Source organism: Pituophis catenifer, unplaced genomic scaffold (genome assembly GCF_029215685.1).
Source record: "Pituophis catenifer annectens isolate HBS135680 unplaced genomic scaffold, rPitCat1.0.hap2 SCAF_1, whole genome shotgun sequence".
In the NCBI taxonomy this organism is placed as follows: Eukaryota; Metazoa; Chordata; class Lepidosauria; order Squamata; family Colubridae; genus Pituophis; species Pituophis catenifer.
The window spans coordinates 69,294,414-69,314,505 of record NW_027256881.1 but is presented as its reverse complement, the minus strand read 5'-3'; the positions used below and the strand labels follow the sequence as shown (position 1 = coordinate 69,314,505).

Sequence of the window (20,092 nt, the reverse complement as noted above, 5' to 3'; positions counted from 1 at the left end):
AACTCTACTAATAGTAGTTTTAAACTTCTCCCTAGAATTTATATAAGGATTTAATGTTTTTTTCTGGAATGATTCCTGCATTTCTCTTCCAGTGTGAGGAATACAAAAGAAGAACATGTTCTTGTTCTGGAAAATAACTAGCTAATATGGATATATTTATCCTTCACTTGTACTGCAAGTATCATTAGTATGATACATTAGTTGTTGATTACACAGTAACACCATGCTGTGATTAATATTTGTCTTGTTAAAACATAAATAACAACTGCAAGATTAGATTAATGAAGTAATTCCAAGTCCCAAATCTTTTCTAATTTAAAAGCTGCCTGTTTACTTTCCCCCCTTTTAAACTTTGAACAGAAAAAATGTTACAATCTGTGATTCTACACTATCTAAAAAGTACACTAATCAAATATAAATTATGCAAATCTATCCATATTTAAATATAGCACATGCATATAATTTGTGCAGGTAGTATGGAATCCAAAAGGTTCTAAATAACATTTTAAAAGTATTGTTAAGCTGGTAAAGGCACAAATAACCTGTGATTTGGCCTTATAAAAGTGTTTCTCTTAAAAGCTAATATTTATTCAGAAGTGTAAATATTTTGATTAATAAATCCTCCAAAGATCTGTTTTGTCCAAAATAAGTTAACTCTGCAAATGCCATTCATTCCCTGAGATGTTTAATAAAAAATAATTTGTACACTAAAGCCGAACTTGGGGAGGGGGGGGGGACGGGGGAGGCAGCCCTTACCAAAGAAGAGGTTTTATCGTTTTCTTTTTTTTCATTCTCATTCTCAGTTAGTATGACTTGTTTGTTCATTGCTGTTATTTCGTCATCTTTTTCTTCATTTTTCACCTTTGCTTCTTTTATATTTAGCTCAATTTCTTCCTGCTTTTTCACCTCTTGTTCATGCTCCTTACAGGGTTTGCTTGGTGTTTTCTCTGGCAGTGCCATTTTAAATTCAACATTAGCTGATGTGCAGTATTCTTCAAAGCCATAGAGATATCTAAAAGATGACAGCAACAAGCAAAATCAGTTTGCATTGGTTTGCTTTACAATTACACTTTGATGATATGAATTCATAAGTTAAATTACAGTAGTTTAGGAATGAGTCACAAAAGGTCCAGATAAATGGCTTAAGGATAGAAGACTGAGATTAGTAAAAACTTAAAAACATGTGCAAATGTCTAGGACAGCTTTAGAATCAAAAACAGGCAGTCCTCAACTTACGATCACAATTAAGCGCAAAATTTCTGTTGCTAAGCAACAGTTGCTAAGTGAGTTTTGCTCCATTTTATGACCTTTCTTGCCATAGTTGTCAAGTGAATCACTGCAGTTGTTAATTTAGTATCACAATTGTTAAGTGAATCTGGCTTCTTGACTTTGCTCGTCAGAAATTTGTAAAAGGTGATCCCATGAGCCTGGCATTCTGCAACAGTCATAAATACATGCCAGTTGCCAAAAGTCTGAATTTTGATCACGTGGCCATGGGGATGTTGCAATGGTCATAAGTGTGAAAAATGGGCATGTCACTTTTTTTTAGCGCCATTACAATTTCAAATAGTCACTAAATGAATGACTGTAAATTGAGGACTACCTGTACAACTGAATGCACTTTTGAATGAGGTAAAGAAATTCATTTCTGAGTGCCAAACTGAAGCATTCAGTGTTACATTAATTACTTACTTTTTGTAAGCACATTTAACATTATATCCAGCAGCAGAATTCAAGACGGGGATACCCAGGTCCTGATATACTTGCTTCCAGACAGCTCCACTTTCAATCTGTAAAATATAATATGAATAACCTTCCCTTCAGTTTTTGAATAGCTACCGCTTTCCAAATATGAACTGCCCTATTCTGGAAATGCTCTAGAATAGAGGGGGAAAGGGATGAAACAAGTTTATAAGTGAAAGGATTTAATTCGACTACCTATATTGTCTACTATATCAAAATTTTGTACATCTAAATTAAATAAAGGGCAATTTATTTATAAGACTGCCTCTCTCTGAAGACATTTGCTTGCCCATCCAGATCGGATAGGGTAGGCATGCTTCTGGTCCCTTCCCTTAAATGTTGCCATCACATGGGATCTAAGAAGTGTGCCTTTTCCATATTAGCCCCTGCCCAAAGGAACACCCTTCCCCCTGAGGTCCAGCAGGCCCCATATTTTTAACTTTCTGAAATTCACTTAAGTCTTTTCCTCCAAGTGAAACTGGCATGGGACAAATTTGTTGGGCTGCAAGGGAAAATTTAGCTATAGTGACAGGTCTTTATTGTTGTTCTTTGTTTTATTGTGTTTTATTTTATTGCTGATACATACTGCTTTTATTTTGGCATTGTGAACCACTCAGAGTTTGGTTTAAAATGGGCAGTAATATAAATGTTTTAAATTAATTAGGAAACTAGGATTATCAATTTTTCATGCATCATCTTTCCTGTCGCAGATGACACATTACCCAAATAAATGAAAGTGGCTTGGAATAAAAGAAAGGTAGCCTAAGCTATACAGTTTACTGAGACATATCACTAGAATCCAGTGATATCTATGTTATACAGGAACAGCGTGTCAGTAGATAGCAGAACATACTGATGAGACTGAACAAAAACAAACTTTTTTTAAAAAAAATAGCCAGTTAGGTACATGTGAATTCATTTATATAAGTTCCTCAAATATTACATGACAGTTAAATAATTTTAGCTTTTTTAGCTTTGTTATTAATGATTCAACAGCTTTAATTATAGTAACATTTATAACAAAGGCCAATTTAAGCAATTATATTAAATGACTAACTACTTCCCTTTTATATATCATTCCTCTGTTGTTTGAAAGCTGGATTTACAAATTATTTGGAGAAGCTATGACTAATCTTTCCTTCTCCAAAACAAACAAACACCAGAAAAGAAGTTTAGACATTTTTGCCTAAAGGCCTGCTGGTTGCTTCAAGAAGACATATCCAATTCTACTGGCTGTTATCTCCATTCATTACAATTTAAACTAAGACTTTTCTTCCTATCAATAGTCTTACCTTATCAAAGAATATATGTTATATCTAAGTGATTACTAGATTCCATTTTAAATTGCATATAAATTAATCAATGAATTGGTAACCCTGAATTAAGATTTATTTCAAGCATCTATTTTATATATTTAAATATTTTATTTATTAAAATAAATTCTGATTTTGTAGGGTGTAAAATAGGTTTTCATTGCTATAGGTAAGAATATGTAACTCTTAATTTCAGATTCATTTTTAAATTAATGAATTCAATAATACTGAATACATTATAGCTGCAAATTATCATTGGAGCTGCCATTTTAAATCCCACTTAGTAGTCATTTCACTGCTTTAAATTAATCCATGCAAGCCCTATTTCACAAATTGTGATGTTAGTATTATATCCAATAAACCACTTATATGTTATCCATTTTAATCACACTCTTAAGAATCTTACCTTTAATCTACTCAGTATTTGCAGATTATTATTCTTAGATACATGAGCAAATCATACCTTCTCAACAGAATCATGAAGCTATCAAAAGTGAAATCTAAACCATAATACAACTTAAATTTTGAAATTTCTTGATCTTCTCACTTTTCAATAAAATTTATTAATGGACTGCCACAAGCACAGTAACTATTTTTCCAGTAAATGATATACAAGTAGTCCTTGACTTACAACAATTTGTTTAGTGACCATTCAAAGTTACAAAGATACTGAAAAAGTTGACTTATAACCGGTTTTCACATTTATGACTCTTGCATCACCCCTAAAGTCACATAATTAAAATATGGATGCTTGGCAACCAGCATGAATTTATAACATTTGCAGGGTGGTGAGGTTATGTGATCATCACATAGCCAGCTTTCAACAGGCAAAGCCAGATTTGCTTAATGACTGCATAATTCACTTACGAACTGCAGTGATTTGTTTAAAAACTGTGGCAAAAAAAAGGTAAAATGGGGCAAAACTCACTTAACAACTGCCTTGCTCATCCAAGGAAATGTTGGACTTAATTGTGGTCATAAGTCGAGGACTACCTGTATATTAGATTGCAATTCTATCATTTATTTACTTAATATTTTTAAGGAAGTATCAATTAAATGCCATTATCATAAATTAAATTATACATAATAATTCACTACTGTACAATATCAATTTTGGATATCAGTAAACAATATATGGGATATATGTAATAATAACAACAATAATAGCAGCCTCTGCAAACAAACTGAAGAATTGCCTCGAATAGCTGATTACCTTGCATCCAATTAGAACTAAACATCTTAATGAAGTATTGCAAAAAGGTGAGATCAGCAGCTTATTAATAATTGACAAAACCTAGCTGAGTCTAAAAAAAACCAGCAAAAGAGACAACATAGGAAACTATAGGCCAGTGACCTTTTCTGGATTGAGTGCCCAAAGCAGCCAAACCCCCCAAATGCAATGCATGTGCAGCCCCCGGCATGCACCCCGCACATGCACATGTGTGTCCCCACACATATGGAGAGGCATGCGCACAAGCACGGCGGAGCTGAACTGGGGTGACGGCTCGTGTGCCCATAGAGAGGGAGCTGTGTGCCACCTGTGGCACACATGCCATAGGTTCGCCATCACAGCTATAGGCCAACAACATGTTTGCCTACAATATTTGTATTACTCGCAGGCATTCAAGATTTAGAAGAAAATCTAGGCAATTGCTATGCTTGCAAAAAACACAAAATACGATCAGCCCATATTCCATAAGCCACAACTTTGCTGCAAAAATATCTTTGTACTTTAATGTGCCTTTAGATGTTATTCTTCTAGTGCTAGGACTTATTTCATATATAAAAAGGATTGCATTTTGTAGTATTTGTTTAATGACATTTTTGTGGTATATAGAGTTATCTCTATAAATGTATCTACCACAAGTGGGAAAATGTTATTTGAATACATTTTTTCCATAAGAAAACATTCTTTCCATAAGAAAAACAAATATACACAACTGCACTTAAAAGTTGTGTTCTCATCTTCTATACAACTCTTTTTATAGCTTTATAAAGTGACACTATTATTGTTATTTTAGATCATTTTTTTCTTTTTACCATAGTTTATAGTACTTACATTATCAAATCCTCCAAGTTTATGAACAAGTCTGAATAATTTGAAGAGATTCAAATTTCTATATCCAAGGACAGGTCGTTTATTAATAGGAGTCCCTATGAAAGAAAGTATTTAGAATTAAGTGCTTGAACATGGTGAGAATTCTTCATATTAACGTTAGTGAAAATAAATCAATTTAGAACTTTAGTCTCACACAAAAATTATGTAACATATATTCTATGCATATTTAGCCAAAAATAATCACAACCATGTTCGGTGCTACTTATTCCAAATAAATGTGTAGAGAATTCAACTAAAGCTTTGTCTTCCCAATTAAGCTACATAACAATATTTATAATAAAATAATTTTCCAAATAATTACAGAAACTTGGACCTATGAGGTCCAGAGGTGGTCAGAACAAAATAGAGCTTAGCAGCACTTAATAGAAACCTTATGATAAAAAAACATTTGCAAAATTAACACAAAGTCGTGTTACTGGAAATTTTGGCTAACATTCTGTGCTTGCTAATGTGCATTTGGCAAATAACCAGAGAATTCATATTTGTCCTACAATATTCTTGCCAACATCCCATCTGATCTGGACCATGGGAAGACCTCAGAGGAGGAAGAAATCAGAATTCCATGGATGAATTTTCTTCCTGCCCCTATAATTCTTTATTTGCCAAATATTGGAGCTAGAAAGGATAATCTATTTTAGTTGCCTGCTTAGGTCTGCAATAATTGGGAAAAAGTCACTTGATAGGTGACAGTACCGCTTGGTGGGCCACGGTTGATTTTGATAACCTAGAAGTTGTTTAGACATTATATAAATACATTTGAGAGGTTTTTTTTTTTTAAATGTAGCCTTTTAAATTAATGTTTTAAAGTGTAACTTTAACAGTAAGCTGCCTTGTAACACTACATACTAAATATTTGTAATTACCTTTGATTCCTATGTATACTTTATTAACTAAGAATGCAAATCTTAAAAAGGAACACACTCAATTACCAGGAATGAAAAGCAATGTGATTCATAACTATATTAAATTCTCATACAATTAAACAAGCTGTACAGTAAACCTAATGAAATGCTAATGAAATGCTCACCTCTATCTTCCATGAATTTATAGAGTTGTTGCAGAAAGTTCTCTCTTTCTTCAGGAAAGGGTTCTATTTCTTCCTAATGAAATAAATAAAGAAATTGAAATAGCCTGCTATCTCAAAAACCAACAAGAAGGAAATAAAATATCATCATCATATTGAACTCTAAAGTTCAATATTGTTTTTTATCTTTAAACTAATATTCTTTTTTCAAATCTATTTTATTTCAAAACATTTAGAGTTCCACTGTGGGAAAATATAGAAAATTTAATACATACAAAAATTACAATCTTATGAAGTTCTACTGGGAAATTAGTATTGCTTTCTTGGAATTACTCTTAGGAAAGTTTCTACAGGACTGAAGCTTTAGAGTGCCAAAACGAACACTCTGGTACAATTACATCTGACTAAATGCAATTTAATCTGTTAAATGTTATTTGATTAAAGCTGTGAATTGGGGAAAAAAAATTCTCCTTTAAAAAACAATATGGTTTATTGTGATTTCAATCTGATAAACATTTGCTGATGCTTCAAGATCTCAACCCATAACTATGATTGCAATGATGACTTCATTAGCTCTATATTTACATATTCCTTCTATTATTCAAGCTATTATTCCTGAATAAAGCATCCAGGTATAGTTCTCCAAGTGACAGAGAATTTCCCTGAATTTCCCTTTGATCAAATACTGATTTTCACTACTGCTTGTATGAAGCTTGACAGAAATGACTAGCAAGATTTACAAATACAAATTTTGACAATGCAGTGTAATACAAACTTATTACACTATAAGGTTATACTTGCCTCTTCTTCACTACTATTATCTTCTTTGTCCTTTTCATCTTCATCCTCTTCTTCTGCTTCACTACTGGAACTTTCTTCTTTCAACTCGGTCTTCCAATTACTAGGAACAGTTCTATTTTTACAGAACTCTAAGGCCTGATCAAAAGCTGTAAATAAATTAATTTTATTAGAATAGAATGACCTCCCTTAAAGACTTAATATGGTTTTTTTTTGTCTATTTAACTGTATGAATGAGTCAAATGAACAAAGTGTGAATGAACAAATTAAAAAATGTTTAACAATAGCTTATGTCTGAATTTTAAAAAATTTAAAGAGTTTCTAAACAAGGCAAATATAATGTATGCCTTTGTTTGACTTGTTTTCCATTTCCTAGTTTGCTTGCAAGTTCTTACCCATAATTAATTTAAGTCAGAGTTTCTTCTATTCAAAGACAATGTCCTCATTATGCAGAATAAAATTCTAAATGGCTATAGGGACTCAAGTACCTGAAGGAATACTTCATTCCATAAAAATATCACTTATTACAAAGATCAAAGTTACTAATTAAAATTCTTCAGTTTCCTAAAGTACAATTGACAGCAATAAAGAATATGGCTTTTTCAGTTGTAGTTACTAACCTTGCCATGTTTGATCATCTTTTAAGGTACCGATTAAAGACACTGCTTTTGGCATAAATATAATGGCTAGGCGTAGAGTTTCTCAAATTGTTTTTAAGCATTAAAATGTTTAAATTCTTTAATTATTATAGCTTCATTTCTACTATTGGTTCTCTCTGCTTTTAATTATGCATTAAACTTAGATATAGTATCAAGGTTTGATAGACTACTCTTTTATTTAATGGTGAAAGTAGGCAGCACAACCACTGAAAACTGCTGGCATAATTTTCTGTCATTTTGGGACAGGAAGCACATAAAAGTTGTAGTATAAAATCTAAAATAGGCATGATGCAGTTTTAAAAACAAAGAAAATCCAATCCAGGAAAAGATTAATATTTAGATTTTGGCATCCGATTTTTTTTCTCCATGTCTCAGAACAATACTACCTATTTTCTCTCATAAGGCACTCTATGTGGCCCTTGCCTCCAATGCTAATGTGGAAGACAGACCAACGTCCACACTTGTAAAGAAATTCTGATTAAAAGGTAGAGAAAAAATAATAAAATAATATAAAATAAAATATTGACTCATGATATTCTTGACATTGCTGGAAACATTTTTCAGAATTCTCAGTTTTGTCTAACCCTAACTCATTTCTTTTCTAGCTAATTATAAATTGAGATTAAACATAGTCCCTCTTTTCTAATTTTGAAGTTGATTTTTACCTTGTTTTAATGCAGCATCAGGTTTTGGTGAAGACTCACTAATTTCCCGTACATCTTTCCTTGGTACTGAAGAGCTAAACAAATTACGATAACAGTATTTTAAAAAATAAATATTTTAAGTATTTTGACAATAAAGCAATCTTCATTTAAATGAAGCACTCTTCTATTATTAATTATCCATAAAATGTGGATCTCCTACTAGTACAAAGCAAACAGGAATTTTTAAAAAAATTGAAAACTTTTTGGAAAAAAACCTTATGTCTTAAACTACTTTGTGTAGATCTTGTCAGTTATTGCTAGAAAAGGAAATTTAAGATTTATGATCTGCAATTTTAAACAGTGCTAAAATGTTTTCTTAAACAAGAAGAATAAAAATATAAGCTATAAATCCAAACTCAGAATGAAAAAACAGGAAGGGGAACACCCAGTTTTCCTAATGATGAAACACAGATAACTGCCTAGTAGAACAATTATATTTATATCTACTTCAAAATAGGTTTCTTAACAACAAACTACACTAAAATCAATTCAATTCAATGGAATTTACCGAAAGACTACATGACTGGACCGTGGTGGCCTAGGCTGGGTAACCCACATGCTAATGAGAATCAGAAATAGAATCAACTTCTTTTTCTGAAATCATATAGTAGCTGCAGAGCTCCATGATTTAAATCAAAAGGGGGAGCCAGATTTGCTTAAACCGTGTAATTCACTTAACAACAAAGCAAAACCTGGCAAGAAGGTCATAAAATTGGGCACAACCTACTTAGCAACCACCTTGCTCAGCAATGGAAATTCTGGTCTCAATTATGATTATAAATAGATGACTACCTGTATGGCAGTTTTCAAACTGATTAAAATAATACCACTGTTATTATCATAATTATTTACAAGCATATTATACAAGGGAATAACAACACTTTGTTTAGAAATCCTACAGCAGAAAAATATTTAAATTGTAGGAATATTCTATCCATGCACTTCAATATTACCACAAAATGGCACACTATATTCTGTATTCATATATCCATATTCTCTGTGAAGTAGAGGGCAAGATGAAGAATTATTTTGTTCATTCTATCCCTCTCCTTCATTCTCATGAATAAAACAAATCTGTGTCCATCTCTGCTAGTTACATCATAGTATTTAGACAAATAGTAATTAAATCAAACATTTTCACTCACAACTTGCCATCCTTGAAAGAACGAACAAGAACATTATCTTTCTTTACTGCAACTTCATCACTACAATCTGGACAAACCACCTGTAAAGAAATAAAAAGACTTATTTAATTATTACAGAAACTTTATTTAATATTATGTAAGAGATCACAAAAATGTATTTGTATGCATATCGTAAGGTCTACACATCTGGTTCTTATTGACATGGATGTTCAGCATACAAAAAAACCCTTTTCCAACTACTCTACATATTTCAAGTAATTCGGGAGGAGTGGGGTCTTAAATTGTTTCCTGCATGAAAAACAAAACCCTTGGCCTCCATCATCCTCTGCCATCTGACAATAACACAGCAGAGGGGAAAAAGTAATTTTATCTGAGAAGTGAAAAAAGAAGAAACTTGAGGCACTGCAGCTTCTATTTTCCTAAAAGTCCTGTGCTGATTGAGAGAAAAGAGATTGTCTGCCTCTGGATGCAGCATGAGTTTGAGCAGAAGGGTATTTTCTTTTACTTTTGCCTGCTTTTCAAAGAAGAAAACAAACTGCATTCCTTTAAGTGGAATTCCCTCTCACCAAACCCTGATGTAAAGTGAAGCAGAAAAAAGTCTCTTGCAATCTCTACTCCAAAATTCAGCACAAAATAATAATAATAATAAAAAATCCCTACTTTTCTGGATGGTGCAGATGTGGAAGTTAGACACAAATAAAGGTATGTTAGTAAGCTATCTCAACATGTGCCAATCCTCAGATGCATATGATATTTCTGCCAGCATTTAATACATTTCTGGACACTATGGACAATTTGCTGTAATTTCAAGTCTATTGAGCTATATTTTAAATTTTACTAACTATTTCATAGCAGCATATACAGTATATAACTGTAAGATCCTGGTTAATCTAAATTAAAATTCCAGCCATACAACCCTACTATTACTTGATGATTATAAAGTCAAGTTACCAAACTTAGAAGTCTGATTCATAAGGGACCTAGTATATATGATAATGCTTCAAATTTGTGTTCTAAGACTAAAGCAAAATGACTTGTAAAAATGTACTCCAGGATTTTTCTTCTAGTCTGCAAATCTATGTTCTATATTAGCAGAAATTTTATTTATCTGCTGCCTCTCAGTGGATATGGCAATGGCATGATAGCTTTTAAGATCTCAAAAAACAAAAAGAAGTTCTACTTATCCCTTACTACTGTTGCTATCTTCTTGCTGATCAACTTATCCAACTCTCAGTAGCATAAAATATACTTATTTGGCCTACTTCTTTATTTCTACTAATGACACCCTCTTATTATTACATAATAACCTAAAATGTAAGAAAAGTCTTTTGCCTAACTCAGCACCTGTTTTTAACCATGAGAAAACCACAAGCAAGATATAAAGCCAGTAATTAATAAAGCTGTGTAAAGTGATTAAAGCATCTCTCTGAATTCATCTCCTCAAGGCTTGGTGCAGCTGTTTCAAGGGCCTCCTCACATCATCTATGTGTATGGTATATGCATGAAGTCATTTCTTTTGGGACTGCATCTGCAACACAATCCTAAAAGCTCATCCTACTATTTGCATCCCAGCATCCCAGGTTACACCATCTCTGAATATAAGCATTCCACCAAAATATAAGTTTTGTATCATAATACAGATTTTGCCTTTTCACATCATCTATGAGGCTTGATGGACCAACAGCAAAAAAATGTTAATAGAGTGTATTTAGTATTTTAAAAAGAAAATGAGTCAAAATAGGGTTCCATTTTTCATAAACATGCACACTCTATTGAGTACATACAAACACCAATTTACATATTTACAATTTAAGCATCAAAGGGTTAAAATAAGGCCTTTATCAATGTAGTCTCCTGCATATATAATAATTTGTGTGCTATTCTGCATTTATTTGTTTTGTATCAAAGCACTGATTTATTAAAGATTGCAACTAAAATTGCAATCTTATTTCTAGGACTGTATTATCTTTTCAAAAAAAAAAAAATTAAACAATACAGAAAGTAAGTACTTACCAAAGCTGGAAACCAAATATTTTTCTTTTTATCCGTACTAACAGTTTCTACACATACAACTTTTCCTAATAATTCATCAGTTTGTTTTCTGTCATCGTCATCCTCATCACTTGAGGATGAGGAAGATTCTTCTTCTGGGCTGTAAGGGAAAAGATGTCACCATTTAAATGTTTATTATATAATTCATAGTTAGTAGTATGAAAAGTGAACTTTTGTTTAAATATAGGCTTATAGTTTATGACTTTACAGCAAACTGGAGGGGAGAACTATAGAATGAGTGAATGGAATAAATAAATGAATTAATTTGGTGGCTGATCCTGGAAGAATAGTTACCATCAATAACTTTCCATTAACAATCCCACATAGTAATATAGCATCAAAGGGCATGTTGATTCAGCCTTAATTATGATGTAATACTGTAAATTATGTTATCCTGGTTTGACAATTACCATCATAACCCAAGGATTACCTGTAGAAATTCTTGTAAGTAGGAATTATCTTCTAAATTATCCTGATGCTGTCATTTCTAGTGTACAGGATTTCATAGGCTCCTTAGATGCCTTCTATCTTTTTTTGATCTTCTGCGAATTAATTACTGTCTGTTCAATTGTGTCCTTAGCATACCAATTCAAGTTTGGAACCTTCTTCAGAGTTCTAAAATCCTTTGGAAATTCTGAGATCTTTTCTTGTTATTCAATGTCTATTTCAAACTTCAATGTCTTTACAATACTGTTCTTCTAACAGCACCTACCGTGTTTCCCCGAAAATAAGACAGGGTCTTATTTTCTTTTGACCCCTGAAATATAGCCTTGGCCTTATTATCGGGGTCTTATCCCTAAACCTTGGCCCTGGAGTGCTGACCGGCTGCTTCGCCAGTGCTGCTCAGGCCACTGCCTCCAGCAATCATGGCAGCTTTTTCGTTACTTCCCATGCAAACAGCACAAGGTGAGGAGATGAGGCGGGGGGGGCGCGAAGGGAGGGAACATGCCCCACAGCCCCTGCCATCCACCCGGAACGGCCTCATGGAGGCCGCTCCTGCAAACCCTAGCTCATGTGCCCCTTCTCTTAGTGGAGTCCTGTCTTGCTCCATGCGTCTTGCTTCTCCGCCGCCTCACCCCTCCCCACCTGCCACACTCCCTCGCCAGCTGAGATCGGCAAGCCAGATTCGGGAAGCTGAATGCACTGCTGCAGCCCGGGAGAAAAAAAACGTCAGAAATGGGCTCTCTCGCAGCGCCTCCTCTCTCTTCTTCTTCTCCCGAGTGGCAGCGGTGCATCCAACTTGCCACTAAGAGAAGGGGCACACGAGCTAGGGTTTGCAGGTTCTGCGTGGATGGCAGGAGTGCATGGGGCATGTTCCCCCTCCCTTCCCCCCCGCCTCACCTCCTCACATCATGTTGTTTGCGTGGCAGTTGCGCATGTGTCTAAGTATTAGTACGGCCTTATTTTCAGGGAGGGGCTTATTTTAGCACATGCACTCAAAAGCCCAATTGGGCTTATTATCGGGACACGTCTTCGTTTCAGAGAAACACAATAGAAATTCTTTGTCAAGTTCTCTTCTGATATCTTTTGTCTTTCTTGGCTTTGGCTTCACTTCTCTTTTTAGTAATTTCCACCATTTGTTTTAACATCCAGCTTTCTTTCTTTCGCTTCTTGGTCTCTGGTAATCTCTTTTACATTTATTCTTAGGAACTTCTCTGATTTCAGCACCAGTTCCCTGTTTCCCTGTCAATGAGATGTAGGACTTCAAAGTGATTCTGGAAATTCTGTTTGAAAATGGATTATATCTAGTCAAAATAAGATCATGGAAAATGATTGGCTTTCTTCTGCTGCTGTTTTAGCTTAACTTGGTATTTGCACGTGATGTTTATGATCCACTTCACCATCAATCATTGATTATGTCTTTACTGTTGTAGCTGACTTTCTCCACCTCTTTGTATCAGTAATATAGTCAACTTGATTTCTGTATACTCCATATGGTAATGATACAAGGAGTGGTATGGTAATGTCTTGTAATGCCAGTATTTGTGTGTCCATGTGTATGGTTTTGGGGAAAAAATCATTGATTCATAGAAGTTTGTAAGTCATTCTGCTACATTATTTCATTTTGTTGGACCACACTTTATTTTCTTCCTTAATATTTCCAACTTTGGCATTCCAGTCATTCCAACAACAAATGGCATATATCTTGCCTGCATATTTTTGTCAATTTCATGTTGAACTTATCAGCCTCCCTTGGATTGCAAGGCGATCAAACCGGTCAGTCCTAGAGGAGATCAACCCTGACTGCTCTTTAGAAGACCAGATCCTGAAGATGAAACTGAAATACTTTGGCCATTTAATGAGAAGGAAGGACTCAATGGAGAAGAGCTAATGCTGGGAACGATTGAGGGCAAAAGAAGAAGGGGATGGCAGAGAAGGAGCTGGCTGGCTGGAGTCACTGAAGCAGTTGGCGTGAGCTTAAATGGTCTCCAGGGGATGGTAGAGGACAGGAAGGCCTGGAGGGAAGTTGTCCATGGGGTCGCGATGGGTCAGACACAACTTCGCAACTAACAACAACAAAAGTTTAATTGCATTGTTAGGTCACTGATCGCATTGCAGTTAAGTCTTGTTCTTGCTATATCTCTCCTGGTTATAAAAGTAATGCTATTCCTTCTTTGTTTGTTTGGGGTTTTTTTGTGCCCAGAGTAATAATGTGATTTTCTATGTCCAATCCTAGTCCATCTTAATTCTCTGATGCCTCAGATGTCAGCTTGTGGCCGATTTATTTTCTCTTTCACTGTGTTGAGTTTTCCCATGTTCATGCTGCTTATGTTCCATGTTTTCACTATAATTCTTGACTGCAGCTTCTGATATCAGCAGCTATATAATGCTGGTAATGGGCCCCTCAAGTCAGATGGCATTCAACATCCTACTGAGGTAGATTTGAGAATCTTTTAGAGTGTTTCTCATGAGGCTAAATTAAAACCTTCAGGACGTATTTTTCATCAATATCCTATGCATAGCAGTGAGGCTAATAACTTTGTGGTACTAAATACAAATAAAAGCTTATGCTTTCATATTTAATGCTCCTCCAACTTCCAGCCTCCAAAAGGGGAATATTCATTTAGATGAATGAGCCGTATATTCAGGAGTGATCAAAAGCATTTTTAGCAGCTTATGGAACACACCTTCATAACATCATCCAGTTTCTAAGCTGTAAACAATGGAACAGAACATCTTCCTTTCTGCCTGGTTCTCAGAAATAATGGGTTGCCCTTTGTATAAAACAACTAAGTGAACCTCATAGTTCTTCCACTAAGCTTATGCCAATCTAAACTGTAGCTATAAGAGATTAATAACAGCCTTTTCCTTAATCCAGGGGTCAGCAACCTTAAATACTCAAAGAGCCACTTGGATCCGTTTCCTACAGAAAAAAAAACACACTGGGAGCCACAAACCCTGACTGGGCGTGGTCAACTCGATGTCACTCACTCCCATCCAGTCACATGACCACCTAGCCATGCCTACCCAGCCACAAAACTATTCTCTATGTCTCTCTCCCCCTCCCCCTCTCTCCCCCCCATTTTCTGTATCTCTGTCTGTCCCTATCTTCCCCTCTCTCCCCCATGTCTCTCTCCCTCTGTATCTCTCTCTCTCTCTCTCCCCCTCTTACCCTCTTTCACCCCCTCTATGTGTATCACTCCCTGTGTGTGTCTATGTGTGTGTGTGTCTCTCTCTCCCCACTCCCTTTGGGCGACCATCCTCCTCCCCTCTCCTCTCGTAATTCCCTGGCCGGCTGTGGCTGAGCCGGGAGCGTTCGCATTAGCAGGGAAATCCTCCTCAAGCAAGTGCCAAAGTGCAGCAAATGCGTGTGCGGGGTGGGTGGCCGCTCGCTTAGGAGGGTCTTAACAGGACGTGGCTTCTCTCCTGCACTAATGCTCCGGCCATCGCTTTGCCATGTCATCACCCACCCGCGGCAGCTCTTCAGCTCTTCAGGAGGGAGAGAGAGAGAGAACACGCATGTTTCTTTCCTGAGGGTGTAACTTTAACTCTGTTGAGGCAATTGAAAAGTTCATGTGGATGTGTAATAGTTGCATATTAGGAAGTCATGTGAATTGCCAAAGCAATATGTTACTCAACATAAATAGTAATTACCTGGGGGATTTGTATTGCCATTTCAAAGTGAGGAGTTTCCCTTCCTGTCCCATCACTGGTTGGCCCCGCCCCTCATTTCTTTTTGGGACTCCAGCCTGAAGTGGCAGGAAGCGAAGGGTGCCTTATGTGCAAATGTGGCGTGAAGGCAGGTACAAGGCAGCTTCATTCCTGTACTCAGGCGACCCTCTTCCCCCTCCTCCTCTCAGGACACCCAGGCCAGCTGTGGATGAGCCGGAAGTGTGCGCACACGCGGTGAGACCCTCCTCAAGCAAGTGCCAAAGCTCAGGAAAGGTGCGCATGGGGCGGGCAGCGGCTCACTTAAGGAGGGTCTCTCTGAGCGTGCGCACGCTTCCGGCTCAGCCACAGCTGGCCAGGGGGTTACGAGAAGAGATGGGGGGAGGAGAGTGCAGGAGCGAAGCTGCCCTGTACCTGCCTTCACACCACATTTACGCGCAGGGCAGGCTTCGCTTCCTGCTGCTTCGGGCTGGAGTCCAAAAACAGAATAAGGGGGCGGGGTGAACCAGTGATGGGACAGGGAGCCACAGTAGAGGGCCCAAAGAGCCTCTAGTGGCTCCAAAGCCGCAGGTTGCTGACCCATGCCTTAATCCATTCTAAATCTTGCCTGTATTTAAAACAAACCCTAAGAGTTGCTGTTTCCCCAGGTAACTTTCCAGTTTCATCTTCTACTTTGAATTATATGTTGCTTTTTTATTCAGTTCAAATAATTCTAAAATTAAGATAATCATGAACCAGATAAACATAAAACTTACATTTGATTAGATCTTCTTCCTCTATTAGTTTTCTTTCCGATGACTGGAGTCCCAAAATGTTCAGGGTTGGTAAGAGGGAGCTGATCTAATGTCTGTTGACAAAAACATTATTTTTTCAATTATTGCAGAGAATTTCACAACACAGATTTGTCAGAATATGAACTAACACATTTGTTTGAAAAAAACCAAACAAAGAATAATTCAGACAATGGGCCCTATTATGAACTCAACCTGCAAGGAGCATAAAAACAGAAATATCAACAGCACAATACGGAGTGTCTACAAAGAGACACTGTTTTATAGAGATCATAAATCTATCCCAAATGCCATCTTCTCCTTTCCTACCTTCAGTAAGGTAAATAACATAAAAAGGCAAGGTTTTTGGAGAGGAAATCTCTATTCAGAAGATAGAGCCAAAGCCCCACTTTCTTGTAGTCATCTCTCCCAAAGGAAGGGGTCTAGGGCAACTCGGCGTGGCCAACCTGCCATAGCCATCTTGCTGCAGCCAACTCGCTGCGGGACAACCTGTGTGTGATAACTCCACATAATAAATGTTAGCCACCACTGTTTCTTCTGTATTATCTCCATTTTTGTCATTCAAGACAAGAAAAAAAGAGGATCATTCTCATTTCATCCCACATAAAATACTTTTTTATGTGCAGGAGAGAAGCTGTAGTATAGGAGCAATCAAAATGAGGAGACTGTACATTTTAAGAATTAAAACTACAATACCTCATATTTTTTGTATTTGAATAAAGTTAAAGGTTCCTATTATTGGAAATTATTAAGCTGTAGGTAATTATTTGTTCTTAGTATGAGTTATACTATTCTATACTTTTAACCCCTCTTACCACAATTGAAATCTAATTATAATGTCCATTAAACACACATTTTATTGTACAAATAAATGTCTTTGCCTAATGTTCCAGTCACAGAAAGCTAAATTAGAAGAAAAAAATATGCTACTCAAGCCACTGACACATGAACACGTGACAGTAACAGAGATTCTCTTTAACAGAATCATATTTTTTCTAGATTTCACAACTATACCCCACTACTGACAGTGAAGCACACCTTATACATTCCATTCCATTAATCAGTGGGCAAATATTAGCAGAGCATGCTTAATTTCTACAGCACAGCTAAATTAAAAAGAAAAAGTTTACCTCACTTTCAGCAAAATGTCTTTCTCCTTTCAAGCAAAGTGAAGATCGTCTAAGGGTTTTCTCATCTCCATCATCAAATACTGTTACCAATTGTAAAATGAAACAATATAAAATTTTGTATAGGTTTTTTTTTTATTTCCTTAAGTTTAATTAAATTTCAATTAAACATACAGCTGAGCCTACTTATTCCATAAATTTCATACTTATCAATTTTATAATGACTTCAACAACTGTTCTTCTTTTTATAGAGTGTTTTAGACAGAAAATAAAAATAAGTTAAGTACAAACTATACATCGATTCCACATGTTGTAGCTGTGTCAGGAAACAGTATCATAGCCACTGCTTTAATATTATGATTTCTAAATATATATATATATATATATATATATATATATATATATATATATATATATATATATATATATATATATATCATAGCCACTGCTTTAATATTATGATTTCTAAATATATATATATATATATATATATATATATAGCCAGAAAGCCAGAGAAAGGAAGAAGGGAGATAGAGCACAAGAGACAAAAGAATCTTAAAATGTTGATAGATAATACTTTATATTGTGTGTGTGTGTGTGTGTGTGTGTGTGTGTGTGTGTGAGAGAGAGAGAGAGAGAGAGAGAGAGAGAGAGAGAGAGAGAGAGAGAGAGAGAGAGAGAGAGAGAGAGAAAGAGAGGGAGGGAGGGAGGGGGGGAGGGAGGGGGGGAGGGAGAGAGAGAATGAATGAGAGAGGGGGGGAATGTATAATAGTACTGAACTATGATGATGGGATACATCACAATTTATTAATGGGACTACCAAGCTCAATCCAGATAGATCTCATGGCTATTTTGTCCCCTTTTTAGGTAACTTCAAATGGTTACTAAGTGACCAGTCAGAAGTCAAGAACTATCTGTATAAGAGAGCTAGTTTCATTTACTTAAGCATCAGGGTAGAAACTGGGAGACTGAGTTCTAGTGCTGCCTCACACACAAAGCTATTTGGATGACCTTGGGCCAGTCTCAGCTCTAGGAAGGAGACAATGGCAAACCACTTCTGAAAAACCTTGCTAAGGAAACTGCAGGAACTAGGCCAAGCAGTCAGTGAGAATTGGATGGGACTGAATGGAAAAAAATGCATATACAACAGCAGTTTGTTCTATAATTTCTAGAAGCAGCTGGAAAGATGAGATGCCCCAATACCATAGAATTAGGACAATATTCAGAACAGTCAAAAACCAATCAGAAAAATTAGGACCAAAAAGGGCCTTTTTAATGCAACATATACCTTGAAGTTTTAAAATGTTAAGAGTCAGATTCTAAATTCTATGAATTGGCAAGAAGTTATTATTTAAAGCTGTTGCACAATTCTCGTTTCCTATTTCTATTTGTCTTTTTATCATTATCAAGCAGATTCTGTCCCAAAACATTCATAAGTGATTGCATATCAATTTCAATGGAGATTCTATATTGAAACTCAAAGACTCACTGAATACAAAGACCAACCCTTGGTGAATATTACAGGAGAAAGTAATTTTTTACAAACTTAATTTTTCAATTGTGTAAAAAGAAGTTTTCCTTACCTACAGTATACCAACTAGCATCTGTTAATTTATTGATGACAGCTTCCTGATAAGTTCCATCTGGATTCCTGACTTCCACCACAGTTCCTACCTACAACAAAAGCAACTTTAAAGGTTTTTGAAGAAGCACTTGGTTATGAAATACTGAACCACTTCACTTCTTATTTTATTGAATTTAGTTTTTATACTCATGTACAGTAGCATATGAAAGGCAGTTTGGTGTAGCAGTTATACCACCAGACTAGAAATCTGAGGAGACCATGAATTCCATTCCCACCTTAGGTACAAAGTCTCCTGGGTGACCTTGAGCCAGCCACTCTTTCTCAGCCTTAGATAGAAAGCAAAAAGTCCAATTAGAATAAGGCCAGAATTTGTAAAACAATAATTGATCAGCCTGTTCAAATTATTTGTAAAAGAAGTATTGTTTCTAAAAAAATCTATTTTCATGTACAGTGATGTACTTTATATTTTCTTTACTGCCAGCAGATGGTGAAAAAGAGTTGATGTCAAAATGGCTCACTAAAATAGTATGTAAAACAAAAGGCAGACAAGCTTCTTAGTACTGAGGGTTAAAAGTCTGAAAGAGTGTGCAGTATAGTTTCAAATTCTCTGCATATCAAAAAAAGATTGAAGACAACATCTCTAAAGATTTATTCTGGACAAGAAAGAAAGGAAAGCACCAATTATTTTAAAATTATTTTTAAAATGTTCAATTTAATATTCATATATTTATTTTTATTAATCATCATCTTTCCTTTCTTTCTACTTTTATATTTTCTATGAGTACAAAGGTAAGGATCAATTAATATTATAGCCAGAAAAAGAAAACTACCATATTTTTTGGAGTATAAGACGCACTGGAGTATAAGACGCACCTTACTTTTGGGGGAAGAAAATAAGAAAAAAGCTGATTGGCAGGTGGAT

At 35.6% G+C, this 20,092-nt stretch overlaps 1 protein-coding gene across 1 annotated transcript in view; it reads right to left on the bottom strand.

Moving 5' to 3' along the window:
* ARID4B (AT-rich interaction domain 4B) overlaps positions 1-20,092 on the bottom strand; it is a 102,048-nt gene that overhangs the window by 38,892 nt on the left and 43,064 nt on the right. Inside the window, exons 5-15 of the mRNA XM_070932553.1 lie at positions 19,169-19,259; positions 17,589-17,668; positions 16,423-16,514; positions 11,519-11,657; positions 9,506-9,585; positions 8,322-8,395; positions 7,001-7,146; positions 6,203-6,275; positions 5,116-5,210; positions 1,693-1,790; positions 757-1,012 (exon numbers count right to left, since the gene is read on the bottom strand). Of these exons, the coding sequence (XP_070788654.1) occupies positions 757-1,012; positions 1,693-1,790; positions 5,116-5,210; positions 6,203-6,275; positions 7,001-7,146; positions 8,322-8,395; positions 9,506-9,585; positions 11,519-11,657; positions 16,423-16,514; positions 17,589-17,668; positions 19,169-19,259 (1,224 nt within the window). The remainder of the gene's footprint in view (positions 1-756; positions 1,013-1,692; positions 1,791-5,115; positions 5,211-6,202; positions 6,276-7,000; positions 7,147-8,321; positions 8,396-9,505; positions 9,586-11,518; positions 11,658-16,422; positions 16,515-17,588; positions 17,669-19,168; positions 19,260-20,092) is intronic.